Source organism: Lepidothrix coronata, unplaced genomic scaffold (assembly GCF_001604755.1).
Source record: "Lepidothrix coronata isolate B3197 unplaced genomic scaffold, Lepidothrix_coronata-1.0 Scaffold24, whole genome shotgun sequence".
Taxonomy (NCBI): domain Eukaryota; kingdom Metazoa; phylum Chordata; class Aves; order Passeriformes; family Pipridae; genus Lepidothrix; species Lepidothrix coronata.
The window spans coordinates 2,713,348-2,730,754 of record NW_016690204.1 but is presented as its reverse complement, the minus strand read 5'-3'; the positions used below and the strand labels follow the sequence as shown (position 1 = coordinate 2,730,754).

At 59.2% G+C, this 17,407-nt stretch overlaps 2 protein-coding genes across 2 annotated transcripts; one reads left to right on the top strand and one right to left on the bottom strand.

The window, feature by feature from the left end:
• The first annotated feature begins 50 nt into the window (after nt 1–50).
• On the top strand, nt 51–6,176 carry ECI1 (enoyl-CoA delta isomerase 1). The gene is made up of 7 exons (XM_017809011.1): nt 51–127; nt 540–668; nt 1,572–1,699; nt 2,232–2,378; nt 3,247–3,368; nt 4,081–4,259; nt 5,662–6,176. The coding sequence occupies exons 1-7, from the start codon at nt 85–87 to the stop codon at nt 5,826–5,828; spliced, it is 915 nt and encodes a 304-aa protein (XP_017664500.1). The 5' UTR covers nt 51–84; the 3' UTR covers nt 5,829–6,176.
• A 258-nt stretch (nt 6,177–6,434) lies between these two features.
• DNASE1 (deoxyribonuclease 1) lies at nt 6,435–15,183 on the bottom strand. The gene is given in 18 exon segments (XM_017808678.1): nt 6,435–6,485; nt 6,997–7,093; nt 7,222–7,376; nt 7,612–7,722; nt 7,760–7,898; nt 8,015–8,098; nt 9,101–9,189; nt 9,532–9,679; nt 10,635–10,744; nt 11,445–11,489; nt 11,752–11,848; nt 11,925–12,079; nt 12,357–12,469; nt 13,256–13,371; nt 13,512–13,595; nt 13,761–13,849; nt 14,452–14,599; nt 15,152–15,183. Coding segments are annotated over 17 exon segments (1,830 nt in total). The 5' UTR covers nt 14,599; nt 15,152–15,183.
• Between the last annotated feature and the right edge of the window lie 2,224 nt (nt 15,184–17,407).

Below are 17,407 nucleotides of genomic sequence, written 5' to 3'. Positions count from 1 at the left end.
GCCATCTTCTGCCGCGGCTAAGGGGCACGGGGCGGGGCGGCTCCGCCCCTTGCCCCGCCCCGTACCCTTGAGCCGCGGCAGAAGATGGCGGCGGCGCCGATCCTGGCCCGACGGATCGCCCGCTCAGGTGCGCCCGGACCGCGCCCCGCCCGGGCTCTGCCTCGGGCTCTGCCTCGGGCTCGGCCTGGCCCCGACACCCCCCTGTGCGCCCCCGCGCCGCCAGGGTACCCCCTGCTGTCACTCCGTGGGTGCCCCACGTGTCCCCCTGCCGCGGCTTTGGGGTGTCCCCACACCCTCCTTCAATGGGCCAGGGTGTCCCACGTGTCCCCTGCTCGGGGTTGGGGTGCTCCTACATCCTCCTTCAGTGGGTCAGGGTGTTCCCATATCCCCCATCATGGGATGCGGTGTCCCTCTATCCTCCCTCAGCGTGTCAGGGTGTCCCCATGTCCCACCTTGTCCATGCAGAACGGTTTTGGGGAGCACGCCCCACACCCGTGGGGGCTGTGCCCTGCCTGTCCCTACCTGTCTCTGTCCTCCAGGTGTGCTGCCCCTGTGCTGCCGGCCCCCATCATGGGACAGGGCCCCCCGGCAGCCCCCCGGGCTCCCACTCGCCCCGTGTCGTGCCTTCAGCAACAACAAGATCCAGGTGGAGCTGGACGAGAGCTCAGGTATGGTGGTGTGTCACCCTTGACCCATGGGCATTGTGGGGCACAGGCAGGGGCATTTCCATCCCTGTCCCGTGTGGCCCTGGGCATGGAAAGCCACCAAAGCCCCAGGTGTTCCAGCTGCAGCTGCTTGGGACCCTTGGAGTCGAGTGTTTGGGGTCAGGAGCCTTGCTGGTCATGGGCACTTCAGGTGGCTGGTGCTGCTGGGGTGCCACAGGCCAGCCCTGGCTGTCACTGTCCCCTCTGTGGGGTTCCTGCTTTGGGCACCTGGTAGAGTGGCAGTGCTTCTTCAGGGAACAGCTGTTGGGAATTTCTGCTACCAGGAATAGCTGTCACGAGACCACAATCCCTGCTCTGAACAAAGGTGCCTCTTCTTGTGGCTTCACAGCTCCTGCCTTCAGGCCCCTGGGTGTGTCCTCACGCTGTCCCCATCCTGGGAATGGCTACAGCACCCAAACTAAGCATTTGGGGAGGACCTTTTGGGGCAGGGTAGGGCTCTTTGGGAGGGGACAAGGGCTCAGACCCCTTCCTGTGGTGGTGCTGGCAGGCTCAGTCAGGGGTGTGATCCCCTGGGCAAAATTGTTTGCTGGGACAAACATGCAGGTTTTATCTGTTGAGCCCAGAGAGAAGGGAAGTGTTGAGCAGCATGACCCCAAAGGTGGCTGGTCTTTGGGACACGTGAATTGTCACTACACGTCCTGGTCCGTGCTCCAGGTCCATCACTGGCTGAGCCTGGCTCACTGGGCAAAAGCAGGACCTTGCCCTTGGCCCTGCAGCTCTGGGAGCTTTTTAAAGAGCCAGGAGTGGGAAACATGCTGACAGGGAGGCAGGCAAAGCTGCCCTGGGCAGGGCAGTGTGTGCTGCTGTGGTGGGGAGTCTGATATCTCTGTGTTTACCCTGGCACAGGCGTTGCCATGATGAAGTTCAAGAGCCCCCCGGTGAACAGCCTGAGCCTGGACTTCCTCACTGAGTTTTCCATAAGCCTGGAGAAGCTGGAGAACGACCGTGCCTGCCGGGGTGTGATCATTACATCTGTAGGTGTTGTCCCTTGCTCATGTTTGGTCTCTTGGGTCACTGGTCACTGGGATGGGAGGGCCTGGAGGCGGCTTTGATTGGTTTTTGGAAGGGCTGTGATCTTCCTTCTGTGCCCTTTTCTGGCAGAACAATGGCAGCCAAGTGTTGTCATTTGTCATGCAGATCAAATCTGCTTGTCTGCCAACCTGATACATCCCCGTGAGATCTCCTGGAGGAGATGCCAGTGTTTATTTTCAGGCATGGTGTGGGGATAAGGTGGTGCCTGGGAATGGGACAGGGCAGGTTTTGTGCTGTGTGGCTGATTGTACCCACACAGGGACCCTGACAATGAGAAATCATGCTACAGGCAGAGTCCCAGCACCGCAGGCCATGGTGGTGGGATGATCCAGGCTGTGGGAGCACTGGGGAGATATTTTCAGAACCCCAAAAGACCCTCATATCGCATATAATTATCACTTTCCTGAGGCTGCCACGCTGAGGGCTAAAGGATGACAGTGACTCTAAGTGATATCTGTATTTTCCCAACTCCAGACTATCCCCAAAATATTCTCCTCTGGCCTGGACATCATGGAAATGTGTGGGAAGAACGTGGAGCACTATGGAGAGTTCTGGAGAGCTGTGCAGGAGATGTGGCTGCGGCTCTACGGCTCCAACATGGTCACGGTCGCTGCGGTCAATGTATGTCCTTTGGACCCACCTCCCTTGTCACCTCTCACCTGCTGTGGCTTGTTTGCACCGTGTGGGCAGGGACAGCCGAAAAATCAGGCTGAAACAAATCCAAAAAATGTGTTTGTCGGGGTGTTTGGGCGAAATTCGTGTCTGTCAGCGTGTGGGGTGTGGGAAGGTGCGGAAGCGTGGGATGCTGCAGGCACCGTGTGAGCTGCAGACACTGCTGGGGTATAGCAGCATTTCAGCACTTCCACCAGGTTTTGCTCCTCCAGCTGTGGTTCTTGGCCAACAGGGAAATGCTGTTGGAATCTCGATGTCCGTGGATGGGTCGTTACATGTTTGGTGTCTTCTTTTCATTTTCCAGTGCGGTGCTGCCCTGGCAGCTCCCGGTGGTGTCTGTCCACAGCCCGTCTTTGAAGGCAGCTGGGTCTTCCCACGGGCATCCTGAGCAGGGCTGAGCAGCACCAAGCCATGGCAAAGATGGTCACAAATGGAAGGGAATCCTCCCCTGGGAGGGTGGTGAGGCCCTGGCACAGGTTGCTCAGAGAAGTTTGGGCTGCCCCATCCCTGGAAGTGTCCAAGGGCAGGTTGGATGGAGCTCTGAGCACCCTGGTCTAGTGGTTGTGTCCCTGCCCATGGCAGGGGGGTTGGAACGAGATTGGCTTTAAGGTCCCTTCCAACTCAAACCATTCTGTGATTCAATGAAACCCTGATAACCTCTCAGAGATCTTCCTTAGGGCTGTTTCAGATCAGGTGATCAGAAATTTGGGCGACATCTGCTCTGTCACCCCATGTCTTCCCTACTCTGGAGGGATCAGTGAAGCTGGGGGATATTTGTAACCATGTCCTAGACTCACTCCATCCTTCTGTCTGCCAGGGGTCCAGCCCAGCAGGAGGCTGCCTCATCGCCCTGTCGTGTGACTACAGGATCATGGCAGAGAACCCCAAATTCAGCATCGGCCTGAACGAAGCCCAGCTGGGCATTGTGGCTCCCTTCTGGTAGGCCAGTGCCTCCTGCTTCTAGGGCCATGTGTAGGTCTCTAAAAGGAATTCGTCTTCAGGGAGTTAATTAGGCAGTTTAACAGGTCATGGAGGTGTAGGTTGTGTGTCAGTGATCAGGTAGATGCAGCTGCAGGAGATGGTACCTCATTTCTGTCCTATCCTGCAGGTATCTGAAAAGCTTTCAGGTTGCAGAAAGTCCTCATGTCCTTAACCAGCAAGGACCTCAGTTCTGACCCTGCAGTCAACTCTGAAACTGGTGCTGGGGGTTCTCACTGGTCAGGCTTAGTCTGGGAATATGCTTTTCTCAGGGTACATGGTGTGTACCTGCAAAATCCTTTGGTGTGGAGATCTCTGAAAGCGTAGGGACAGTAACATACTGAGGCCCTTGGTTGCCCTCAGAACATGTAAATGTACTGTTGGAAAGGAGCTTTCACACCGTTTGCCCATGTCACAGCAAATGGGTACAGCTGGGACCTGTGCATTGAGGGGCCAGTGAGGAGCTCTCGTGGAGGGGAGAGTGAACTCTGTTGGGGTACTGACAAAAATGGCTCTTCTCACATGATTTTCTTGGTGTGGCTGAGCCTGCAGCTGCTGTTCAGAGCCCCGAGCCTGGGGAGTGGGACCAGGGTGCTCTCAGCTCCAGTGGCTGGGTGAGCTGCCCCTGGGTGTTTCTTTCCCTCACTGTGGCTTTCCCTCCCATCTTCTCCAGGTTTAAGGACACGTTTGTGAATGTTGTGGGGCACCGGATCGCTGAGCGCTCCCTCCAGCTGGGCTCCCTCCACCCTGCACCCGAGGCCCTCAAGCTTGGCCTCGTGGATGAACTGGTGCCAGAGGAGAAGCTCCTGGAAAAGGCTTCGGCCGTCATGGCACGGTGGCTGGCCCTTCCTGGTAAACCTCTGGCAGGGGAGGAAGGGATCTGATCCGAGTGGGAAGGACAGATGCCAGGGCTGGTACCTGGGAGCTATGTAACAGTTTCCATTGAAAGGGAAGGTGTGGATGGCTGGGAAGTGGGAGAACTGAGCACAGTAGTCCTGGAAGCCTTGGACACTCTCCTGGGTGTGCAGGGCACGTGGCTCCAGCTCAGCTCACCCTGCCAGCCCTGCTGAGTCAATCTGGAGGTGCCTGAGCTCCAGATACAAACTGAATGTGTCTGTCAGTGGAGGTGTTAGCCCAGAAAAGCTGCCATGGAGTTGAGGGAACAGGCTGGGTGAGAGCAACTGGATGGCTGCCAGTCTGCTTTCATTGTCTGGATCAACTCTTGGCACTCTGCTGAGCTGGGGATGGCAGTGATGGGGGTGTGAGGACAGACAGACAGCACAGACATCTTGTGTGTTTGGGCTGCTCCACGACTGCAGCACATGGTTCCTGGGCTGGGAGAGGGCTCTCTGCCAGATCTGAGCTGTCCCATCCCAGACCACCTCTGTCCCCTGCTGTCCTGGTGGCGGAGTGACACCTCACCCCTCAGCATGTCTCAGCTGTGCCCTCCCCTGACTTGTAGGAGGCACTGTGCAGACCCGCCCCCTGAATCAGAGCCAGGAGTCTGTGCAGGAGGAGGTGTCTGTAGCACACAGGCACTGGAGCAATTTGGGGTTCCCAGTGTGCTGGGGGGGTCAGTCATCATTTCACCATCACAGCTGAACTAAACTGAGGGTGTGCATAAAACATCTGTTGCACAGATGTGCTGCCACATCACTGCATCTGGCTGTGTGTGTGAGGTGCTTGAGGCCTCAGTCAGCTCCAACAGCCCTTGCTGCTCCAGCAGCATCCACGTGTCCATGTGGAATGGCACAGGCCCAGGGATGAGCTCGAGGGGACAGTGGTGCTGGCTTCTTTTACAATGTGTTTGGGAGGAACAGACTGTCTTGCCACAGGTTGAAGGGGTTGGTTTGGAGGAGCTTAGAGCCAGAGCAGTTTCAAATAACAAGGAATTTTGTTTGGTTACTGCTGTCCTGAGCCTGGGGGGGTGTATTGGGAGGGGGTATTGGGAAGAGGCTGGGCTCTGGAGGGCACAAAGAGGAAGAAGTGCACAAAGAGGAGGAAGTGCACTTCATCTGTGCCAGTAAATAAGTCATTTCCCCACTGAGCAGTACAGTCATAATTTATTGTATGAGAATTTATCCAGTTCAGCTTCCAGGCAGTGGGATTTTCCTTCACCTTTCCCTGCTGGTTCAAGGAACCCTTTGCTGTGGGATCCCTCCCCTTTGCACCTGCACGTGGTGGTGGCAGCGGCTGGGAGCTGGTCAGGGCTCAGGACAGGGCGTGCTCCTCATCCTCACTGTCCTCTCCACAGACCACGCCCGCCAGCTCACCAAGTCCATGATGAGGAAGGCAGTGCTGGACCACCTGGTCGCTCACCGGGAGGAAGACATCAAGAACTTCATCAACTTCATCTCAAAAGAGTCCATCCAGAAGTCACTTCGCATGTACATGGAGATGCTGAAGAAGAAGAAGAGCTGAGAATCCAAGCACCCTGGAGCAGGTCCTGGGAGGTCAAGTCACCCTCCGAAACGCTGCAGTGGCTGTAGGATTTCACAGCAAAGCCGTCTGCAGTGCCAGCAATTGGTGGCGTGCCACTGCTCCCATGGCTGCCCCAGCACTTCCCTTTGTCCTGTAGAGTGCCTGACACCACTGCTGCCTTCCCTGAGAGCAGGGGAAGCCTGCTCAGCCCCCCTGAGGGATGGACAGGGAGAGGGTCTCCACACACTGTGGCCTGAGCCCACCAGTCCTTGGATGTCCTCCCTCCTCTCCAGCAGTTAATCATGAAATGAGATGTGTCAATAAATCTTCAGTGAGGTAGGAGATGGATGCTTTGTTCCCCGTGGTCACAGTGTCCTGGCTGGTGGCCTGTCCCCAGGCTCTGGTTCGTGGTGGGCTGGGGGAGCTCTGCCCTGAGCTGTGTGTCCTGGGGGGTCTGGGCACGGCCGGCTGTCACCCTTCTCCAGACCAGGATCCAGAACAGCCCACGCACAGGGCTCATGGATGGGGCTGCAGGGGGTGCCTTCACAGGGGTTGGTGGTGGTGGGAGCTGGAGCTGGAATCGTGGTGTGCAGCTGCAGGAGGAGCTCAGGCCGTGAGCTTCACCTCGACCGGGTAGTGGTCGCTGACTGCCAGGGCCTGGAGGAGGGCGAGAGGAGGGGAGATGTGAGTCCCTCACCCCTCACCGTGCCACTGGGGCTGCAGGGCAGTCAATGGCTCTGCCAGAACCTTCTGCCTCCTGGAGGGGATCACAATGTTCTGAACCCTGAGATACTTGACACACAGGGCTCCAGTTTTGGCACCTCTCATGGAGAGGCCCAGGCGTGGCCTGTGGAGGGCAATGGCAGGAGGGCACCTGCCCTCTGAGACCCTCATATCTCACTTGAGGGCTCTGTGCCAGCATTGCCTCTTATTCTGGAGTGTTGCCTGCACCTGCCCATGGAAGACCGTGAAAAACCCCATGCATCTCTTCTCATCCCCTGGGGGACAAATCCCAAATTTGAGACAGTGACCCCAAATCCCCTCTCCTGTTTCCCCCCTTGGGTTCCTTGTCACCCTGAGCCCCCTGAACAGAAGATGGCAGCCCTGCAGCCTGGGCCAGCTCGACTTTGGTGCCTGTTAGATCCCCGGGTTTATGGTCCTGGCTCACCTCCTCCTGGTCCAGCTGGAAAGCACGCTGGAAATTGTAGATAGCAGCCGAATTGGACATGATGCTTCTCTTCAGCTTGGCCCCACACACCACGATCCTGCCAGAGAGATGTGGATGGTGGGTCCAACTCCTGCCCCTGCACTCAGCCACTGGTAGGGCAGGGCGGGCAGGGGGTCCCTGGGGTGCTGGGGAGGGGGGTGGCAGTGCCATGGGGGTGGTGCTCACCTGTCATAGGCACAGTCTGACTTGCCCACGGTGGTGTCGGTGCTGTCGGGGATCAGCCACTTGAAGATGTCGCTGGTGCGCAGGCGGATGGACGACCAGTCGCTGGGCTGGACGTAGGCACAGTCGGCGTTGAAGTCACCCAGGAACATGATGTTCTGCAGTGGGGTAGATGGAGAGGCTCATGGTCTGGGCATGGGGCTGTCTCTGACACCAGCCCTCCCGTAGGGGGTCAGTCCTGGGTGCCTGGGAATCCCTCGTGACAGGGCAGGAACAAGGTCTCCATCCCACCAGCCCTGCACCAGCTGCACTTGCCTTGGAGCAGGAACCCAAAGGGGGTCCAACAGTCTCAGTGCCCACCCCTGGTGCCACCCCCAGTGCTGTGACACTCACGTCAGTCCCCCACTTGTTGACGATGTCCAGGTAGACGTCGTAGAGTGCGTCGATCTCGGCGACGGCATCGTGTGGGGCTGAGTGCAGGGGCACCAGCACAAACTCCTCCACCTCTGCCAGGGGAGAGGAACATCAGCACCACAGCCACCTAATGCCACCACCCAGGGCCACTTGTCCCCTGCTTACTGGTGCGGGGTGCTGAGACCCTCAGGATGAACGGCTCCCGGCTGAAGACGTCCTGACGGTCCTTGTACTGGTAGGTGTCCACCACAGACACGACATCTGTCCTGTGGGAGCAAAGGGATGGTTACCCTGGGGCTCAGCACGGCCTCTGTGTCCCCTCCATGGTGCTGGTGTCCCCGTGGTGCTGTGGCACAGGCGGCAGCACCCCCAGCCCTGTTACCTGTAGATGAAGAGGTACATCTCCTTGTAGTTCTCCCGTCCCAGGGGGCCACTGATCTCGTAGTCATATGGGGACTTGGACGCACTGTGGAAATGCAGAGGCAGGATGGTGACGTGGCTGCCACCAGTGACATGGCTGGTACCATCCTGGGTTAGCCTTGGCACGTCCAGGAGCTGGGCAGCCGTGGGGTTGGCACCACCATTCCTGCTCTGCTGTCCCTGTGGGTCACTGTGCTCTGGCCATGAGGTGACATGGGGTGTCATGGCTCTGAACCCCCCCGTGTCCCACCCCGGGGTGGCTCCTTGGGCACAGCAGGACACAGGGTGGCTCCTGCCTCCCCTTTCTCTGCGGGGACGCTCCTCACCTCCCTTTGCAGCAGGGCTGAATTAGGTCAGTGAGCAGCCTGGGGCCCTGCAGCGTCACCCTCCCTGCCCAGGCTGCTTTGTGACCGTGCTGGAGGGGACACCAAAGGGGCGAGGACACGGGCTGGGTGGACCTGCTCGGGAGCACTCCCAGCTTTCAACACAATGGTAGCAGCTTCCTCCTGGGGCTCAGCTGTGCCTTTTCCCAAAATGGGGTCAGCACTCAGCCGGTGGAGGGGCTGCTGCCCTGCTGTGGCCAGTTTTAGCCCACCCCAGCAGCCCCTCTTCCTCCTGGGGTGCCAGAGCCACTCACCTCAGAGTATCATCCCCCACTGGGTCCGTCCCAGGGTCCTTCTGCCACTTACAGAGTCTTGGGGTGCAGGGTCTGCCTATCCCCACCCACTTCATCCCCCCCTCTTGCCTCTGCCCTGTTCTGTTGGATTTTGGAGATGGAGCTTGCCAGAGCTGTAGTTCCTTTCCATCCTGTGTGCTCGGGTGGGGTTACAGCTTTCAGAAGGGATTTGTACCACCTGTATCCCCATTCCCCTCACCAGATTACTTAGAGCGGCTTTTTTTGCTCAGCACCCCAGCACTTTTCTTCTATTCCCTTTCCCAAAAACAACCTCTCTGCCGATGGCTGACCTTTTTTTTTTTGCCTTTTATTGCTCAGGCAGCTTGGCTTTCCCTGCTTATGCTGCCGTCCCAGCCCCAGCCCCGCTCTTACCTGTTGAGCTGCTCCATGAGCTCGGTGACGGCGCTGAGGTCGGAGTCACGCACCTCCTGCACCAGCACCACGTCGTAGCGGAGCAGGATCTGTGAGGCCAAGGGGGACAGCGATGGTGGGAGGGAACGTGCTGCCAGCTCAGAGCCAGTCTCCCACCCACCTCCCAGCCAGGCACCCTGGAATGATGCTGGATACACCGTGGGGACCCACATGTCCCTCGGTCCCAGGGCAGATGTCCCCATGGGGGGCTCAGAGGGACTTGTGGCTGTGTCTGATGCCCTACCATGGTCCCCACCAAGCCTTCATCCACTCAGGACATCCCCAGCACTGGGATGCCATCCCATCCTCAGCCACATGTCCTTGGCACAGGAGCCACGTTTGTGGCTGTCCCAGTGCCCAGCCTGTCCCCACGTTGTGCTGGCTGCACTCACGTTGACGATGATCTCTGCCACCTCCTTGTTGGACATCTTGGTGTCACCAAAGGCTTGGATGTTGAAGGCACCGACACGCAGGGTGGCAGTGGCCGGGCACAGGAGAGCCACAGCCAGCAGGGACAATGCCAGAGTCACAGTCCCCATCCTGCAGGGAGGGATGCTGAGTCACAGAGATGGGAGCTGAACTTGGAAAACTCCTTTGGATTTGGGGTAGAAAAATAAAAGGACATGCAGATCCTTCCTCAGTCCTGCTGTACAACAGCGTGTCATGATGGGCACTGCCTCTGACAGGCAGTCTGACAGCTCGCTGGTCCCAGAGAAGATAAATCCCATCCCACCACAGTGAATCCACCTCCTCCAGCTCCTAGGATCACCCAGCTCCACTCCCCGCCGGAATTTCTCCATCACCCACCAACCCCCAGCCACCACTGCCGGCACCCCAGGTTGTTCCATGTCCTTAAACTTTGCCACAGCCTCCACTGTTAGGGTAAGGAGCAGCTCCTCATCCCAGCTCGTCGCAGCTCATCCCAGTCCCTCCCGGTTCACAGCTGAAGGTGCTGAGCCTGGATCTGTCCTTACCTTGCCAAGTGTGCAGCACCTCTGCCCTCCCGGCAGCAGGATGGGCGGCTTTATTGCCAGTGGAGTTGCCAGCAAAGCAGGATGAGTCGGACACCCCCGTGGGGGTTTTGGCATGACTGTGGGCTCCTTCCCGCATTGGGAAACCAGAAATCCCACAGAACGACAGGGTGGGGCCAGCACAGCCTCCCCTGTGCTGACACAGCAAAGGGCAGCCCTGGAGGCTTGACAGGGCTGGAGCATCCCAGTGGGAATGGGTGGGCACGTGGGACTCGGGGGGCTGCAGCCAACTGGGGTGGCCTCCCAGATCACAGAGTGGCCACAGTGGCCAGGCAGGAGGTGAAGGGCACTGACCTTAATTGGGTGATTCAGACAGTGTAATTAGAGGGAAGAGGAGGAAATGGCCTGTGTTTGGGTCAGGCAGGTGAGCACCAGACGAGCACCGCCAGCCCCAGCTGCGCACCCCTGCAGCAGCCCTGGCAGCCACTCACAACAGCCCCGCTGGTGACCCAAAGCAGCCCTACTTGTCATCCAAAGCAACCCCACCAGTGACCCAAAGCAGCAGCCCAAGAGGAGTGGCATTTCCCGTGCTAGCCCCCAGCATCACCCCGGGGTGATGAAGGATCAGGAGGCTCTGACAGGCAGGGAGACGGTGGCAGCCCATGCCGGGACTTGCCGGGCTCTCAGGCAAGGTTTTGCATCCTCACACCTCATCCAATGTGACACCAGGTTTTGCATCCTCACACCCAGTCTCGGGATGAGTCCAGTGTCCCTCAGTGCTGTGTCAGCACCAAAACCCCGAAAGTCCCCTGGGAAGCACCAAACCCCCTGGGAACTGACTCACATCCTCCACTTCCCCCCACTCTTACCGTCAGTGTCCCGTCAGCCATCCCGCAGCCAGGCGGGCTCTGTCAGGATGCGTGGCAAGAGCATCCTGTGCCCTGGAAAGCCTGGAGCCTCCCAGGCCCTTCCTGGTGTCCCTGCTTTTGCTGCAGAAAGGGAAGTAGTGCTTGCCACCCCGTGGGTCCAGGTGTCTCCATGGCAGAAGGGTCCCCCAGCCCCGGAGACCTCCCTGGCAGGGGATGGGGGACTTGGATGCCAGGGGCTGCTGGGGAGACTAAAGGGACCTTCCCTCCAGAGTTGCAAAGGCTGGAAGAGGCTCATTTTTAATGGAAGCAGAGAGCATCCCACTCCCACAAGATCCAAAAGAGTGGCTCCTTGCAGAGATAGTGGGCAGCTTGGCTGGCACTTGTGGCATGTGGGCTTCCACGAAGGCTGCAGGTGCACGCCGGGATGTCCTGGTAGCCACCGGCACAGGGACAGGCTCAGCGGGCTTTCAGGGTCACCTCCACAGGGAAATGGTCACTGACGGCCAAAGCCTGGGTGTGGGAGAGAGCAGAGAGGGCCTGAGCTCATCCAGACACTGGGATGGCTGGCTGAGACCCCAACACTCCTCTCCAACCCCCAAATTTAGATCATTTCCCAAACTGCTCAGTCTAGGGGGTTGATTCAGTGCAAGACTTGGGGTCGGGCCACCCTGGGGCACGCCTCTAGGAACAAGGAGCCCACCCACACTCCCAGGAGGTATGGTGGGGTGGATCCCAGTGCTGGTGGGCCCATGTGCCCTGGCCCCTCACTCACATCCTTGCGCTGGAGGTGGAATTTCTGCTCGAAGTTGTTGACGGTGGCGGAGCCGGGATCGATGTCTTGGCGCAGGGCGGTGCCGCAGGCGACGATGCTGCCGGGGCAGCACGAGGGTGTGAGTGCCTGCCAGCCCCCCCATGCCAGCCACTGCCCCCCGCCAGGGCACCCACCGGTCGTAGGCACAGTCGGTGTCGGCCACGGTGGTGTCGGCGCTGTCGGGGATGAGCCACTCGCAGGCGCGCAGGGAGCGCAGGCGGATGGACGGCCACTGCGAGCTGGTCACGTAGGCACAGTCGGCGTTGAAGTCACCCAGCAAGATGATGTCCTGCAGGGCAGCACGTTGTGTCCCTGCCCATGGACCTTATGGGTCAGCAGGGGCTCCCTAATTTCTTAAGGGGTGGCGACAAACCCCCCTGGGGCACTGCAGTGCACGGGGACAAGCCCCCTGTAAAGGCAGCGGAGACACCCTGCAACTCCCTGCCTGAAGATTGCTGGGGTGGCACCTGCTCTAATGGATACAAGAGGCCTCCCATGGGACAAGTCCATCCACTTGCCCACTCAGCTGCCCTCAGAGAGGAGCTGAGCTCACTGCCATTGCGTACATTAGTCCCCCACTTGTTGATGACGTCGGTGTAGACGTCGTAGAGCGCGTCGATCTCTTCCGCCGCATGGCTGGGCTCGGAATGCAGGGGCACCAACACGAACTCCTGAACCTCTGCCACACAGGTGGTTGTCAGCCCTCACCTCAGCTGCAGCAACTGAGAAGGGAGCAGGAACAACAGGGACCACCCCCGGCCAAGCCCCAGCTACCAGCTGGGAAAAGCTGCTGCAGGGAAAGGGTGTCTGTGGTGGTGTGTGTGTCCTCCAGACTGGAATTTCCTGTGGGGAACTGCATTCATTTGTGTAGGGTTTGCTGCTTGTTTCCTGTCAGCTTTTCCAAGCCACCATGGTTTGGGGAAGGAGATGGAGGTGGGAGAGATGGGAGAGTGTATGTGCCCCGAGGAGGTTCTAAGGAGGTGGAGGTGATGGCATGGGGTAGGTGATGGAACAAGGTGGAAAATGGGACATGATGGGAGATGGCAGAGATGGGGGATGACAGGGAATGGGAGATGGTACATGAGGGAGATGGAACCCAAGAGGAGGAAGAAGATGGCGGGATATGGCACAAGATGGGAGGTAGCAAATAATGGGATGCAGGACACGATGGGAAGCAGCTGGAGATGTGAAATGGCACACAACTGAACAGAACACATGGTGGGAAATGACAGACAACGGGATGTGACGGGAATTGACAGGAGATGGCACACGGTGGGAAAGAGCAGGCAGTGCCAGCCATGCTGAGCTGGTATGTAGGACCCCTGGGCACCCACGGGTGGGAGATGGTCCCACTGCCCTAAAGGACCCTTGTGGAGCCCAGTTGGCAGGCATAGCTCTGGGCTTAGCCCTCTGTGGAGGGGACCTTGTGCCAGGTCTGGCATCCCCCAATGGCAGCTCTGCTCACGTGTGGTGGGTGAGGAGAACTTCACAATGAAGGGCTCCCTGCTGAAGGTGTCGTTCCCACAGGACTCGCAGCCATCGTCGTAGTAGTAACTTCCCAGCACGGAGACCATGTCCGACCTGAGGGAGGAGAGCAGGGCAGCCCCCAGCACAGCTCCTGGCACAGACAGGACCTCTAAAGGTACCCATTGCCCTTTGGGGGTTGCTGGGGAGGGCAACAGGTGACACAGGGGACACTGGACCCTGGTGACATCCCTTACCTGTAGACAAAGAGGTACTGCTCCTTGTAGCTGGTCCGACCCAGGGGGATGCTGACCAAAAAACTGTAGGGCTGCCCAGAAGCACTGGGGGGGAGGTGTGGAGAGGGTGAGAGGAGGCTCCTGGTGCTCCCCAGCACCCATCAGGCTCTCTCCAGCTGAGCCAGGGTGCCTTGGCATGGTGAGATGCCAGCTGGGATCCAGCCCAGCATCCCATTTGCAGTCACCCTCACACTGTGCCATCAGGGTCACCTGTTGAGCTGGTCCATGAGCTTGTCCACGGCACTCAGGTCGGCATCCCGGACCTCCTGCACCAGGATGATGTCGTACTCCGACAGGATCTGGGAGGACAAGCTCAGAGCTGCTCTCCCCTGGCCGAGAGCTGCTCGTGGGACACCCATGGGTGCCTCAGCTGGGCTGCAAAGGCTCCCAGGCTGGCAATGGGAGGCCATCAGAGCCTTTCCCACCCCTCCCTGAGTCTGCACCAGAAACCCCAAAGATCCTACAGCAGCTGTGCTGGATCAGAGCAAGGGACGGATTCCCCCTGACACCCCTCCCCACCTCCCTCACTGTCCCAAGGAGGGGGCTCCTCTGCTGGTCTTCTCTGCCTTGGAAGGACCCTGGGATCACACAGACCCATCTGTCTACCAACATCATCCCAGCAGCTGCTCCGAGGGAGGAACCTGGGCAGCACCAAGCATTGCCCACCCTGGGGTGGGCATCAGCAAGAGTGGAGATGGCCTGAGGTGGGAGATGGTGACGAGGGATGAGCAGATGGGTGAGTGAAGGGAGGTTTGGATGGAGAGATGGATGGAGGTGTGGATGGATGGGTGGATGGATGGATGGATGGATGCCTACAGAAAGCTGGTGTCCCACTGTCCCAGGGTCACTGCATCCCAGAGAGCAGAGAGTGTCCAGGCCTGCTCCTCTCCCCTGCACTCACAGAGACGATGATGTTTGCCACGGTCTGGTTGGACATCTTGGTGTCCCCAAAGGCCTTGATGTTGAAGGCGCCGACCTTCAGCGCGGTGGCCACGTGCAGCAGGAGAGCTGCAGCCAGCAGGGACAGCACCAGCTGGGAAGCTGCCATCCTGTGTGCAGAAGGACAGGGAGGGGCTCAGCCCTCCTGGCTGGGTTAGGGTTTTGGCACAGGTGGTGGAGGTGACCAGAGTAATCCCACTGGCCATACTGGTTTCACTGGGAAGCATCTGTTTTCCAGTGAACCACCAGGATCCAGGGATTGTGTACATCCATCACGTGAGGCCTCATCCTGCCTGTCCCTCCTGGAGGGAGGCCAGACCACTCACGAGGCCAGAGAGGAAAATTCACTGGCAAAAGAGTAAATGCCATTTCATGGTGACACAGAGCGGTCCCTTCCTCATTCACCGTGCTCAGCTCGGACACCTCTCCTGGCCTGGGGTGGGTGGCAGTGGCCAGGCACACTGAGGTCCTTTGGCTTGTGCCTCTCCCACCCCTCCTTGCATCTGTGCCAGAGACCCCAGAGACCCTTCAGCAGCTGTGCTAGGACAGAGGAAAGGATGGATCCCCCCAACACTCCTCCCCAACTCCCTTCCCACCTGGAACATCCTCACCTGGGGTATCCTGCCCCCTATTTCCCAGCACTGCCCCTGCCCCATCCTCACCCACGCTGTCGTCCCTCAGGACCCCTCACCGAGGCAGCACAGCAGCTCCCACCCACGGGGGAAGGCTTTTGGGAAGTATTTCCCGTGGCACTCTGCACTCCCTAGGGTAATATTTCACCAGTGTGTGGGATCTGAGCCCTGCCCAAGCCCAGGTGCCCCAAGCAGGAACCTGATAAGATGGGCTGAGAGAATAGGCAAACACACCAGCTTTTGGCACAACAAATTCCAGCCCCAGGAAGGTTTTGCTGCCTCAGGGCTTGCTTTTCCTTCTGGGTAAGCTGCTCCGGCTAAACCCTCGCCTCTTCCACTTGCACCCTCGCTGTGGCTGCAAACACTTCCCTCCAACACCGCAGTCCCCCCAGCTGGTAACACAGAGATTCAGTAATGCCACAATTTGGTCATGCCAAAAACTGCCCAAAGCCCCACAAATCCTCCCCACTCCCCGGGGGGCACAGCAGCCTCTGCACCTCCCAGGTAGAGACACCTACGAGGACCCTGAGCTGTGCCCAGGCTCAGCCCCGGCAGAGAGCTGTGGCAAAATTAGGCTGAGCTGGAGAAGGTGGCACTGGGGAGCTCCTGTGGTGCGGGAGGAGAGGGGAGCAGGACATACCTTTGGCGTCATCCAAGGACTCTGGAAGGGGAAGGATCTGCACCTGCATTTATGGGGAGGGACGGGCTCACCTTGCCAAGTGGTTGCCCGGCCAAGGAACATGTGAGGCCGCAGGCTCCATATGGCATTTTTCACGGAAATAAAGGTCTGCTCGGTGCAAAAAGAGCCCTTTCAGCCACTGCCAATACCTCCTGTCATAGGTAAGGCTGAGAACGTGCTGGAGTGGATTAAAATGCCAAGAGATCCCAGAGACTACTCCTGGAGAGTGGCAGCTCCCCAATGTGGGATGTGGGCAGCTCTCACTCATCAACAGACACAATTTCTCTTAAAAAATGTTTATTTCACAAACATGAATTGTTCCCACCCAGCACATTTCCACCCCTACATTTCCAACAAGGTGGGTGTTCCAGGGCCAGCAGGAACCCGGTGCCAGGGGCTGAGGGCATCCAGTGCATCCCAGTGTGGTGCTGCCACTCTGGTCTCTGGGTGGGAAGCCAAGCTGGAACTGCCAAAAAGCACCACATCCCTGGCATGGTGCCTGTCCCCAGAGCCTCCCCAGGCGGTCACACGGCTCAGCCCCATCCCTGAGAGGGTTGTGAGGTGCCAGGGGGTGGCAGCCTCTCCACCCCACCCACTCCCCCTGCTCACCCCAGCTCTGCCCCAGTGGCCTTGGCCAATGTCCTGGTGTTCCCGGTGTTCCCAGTGCTCCCAGCCTCCAAAGGCAGATGTTGAGTTTCCCAGGAGGGCCATGCCAGGCCCCTAGAAGTGTGCAGTGATCCTGAGGGGCTGGGGGGGCCCCTGCCAGCCCCCTCCCCTGGAGCCAGGCACACCCCAGAGAAGGGGGGCTTCGCATAGAGGGATTAGGGCTTGGCCTAGACCCCCCCAACAGGCTCCCCAGGTTGGGCCCAGGGCCAGGCTCCCCCAGCCAAGACCCTCCATGGCCAGTCCCTCTTCAGGTCAAGACCCTCTCAAGAACCAGACCCAGGACCAAGACCCCCCTGGGCCAAGATCCCCCCAGGGCCAGTTCCCTCCTGAGTCAGCCCCAGGCCCAGCCCTCCAGGTCCAAGACCTCCCCAGGTCTAGGCTCCCCCCCAGGTCAAGCCCCCCTGGCTCAGCCCCAAGATCTCTCCAGGGCCAAGACCTTTCCCAGGGCCAGTTCCATCCTGAGTCAAGACCCCCTGAGTCAGCCCCAGGCCCAGCACTCCAGGGACAACACACCCCCAGGTCCTACCCCCCCGAAATTAAGATCCCTTGGCTGAGCCTCTCAGGACCAAGACCCTTCCAGAGCCAAGATCCCCCCAGGTTCAATTCCCTCCCAAGTCAAGATCCCCCGAGTGAGTCCCAGCTCCAGCCCCCCCTGCTGGGGCCAATATCCCCCCTGGCTCATCGCTCAGGGCCAAAATGCCCCCAGGGCCATTTCCCTCCCAAATTAAGAGACCTCCTGAGTCAGCCCCAGGCCCAGCTCCAAGGGCCAATATCCCCCAGGGCCAATATCCCCCCTGGCTCATCGCTCAGGGCCAAAATGCCCCCAGGGCCATTTCCCTCCCAAATTAAGAGACCTCCTGAGTCAGCCCCAGGCCCAGCTCCAAGGGCCAATATCCCCCAGGGCCAATATCCCCCCAGGTCCAGGTCAAGACCTCCTGGCT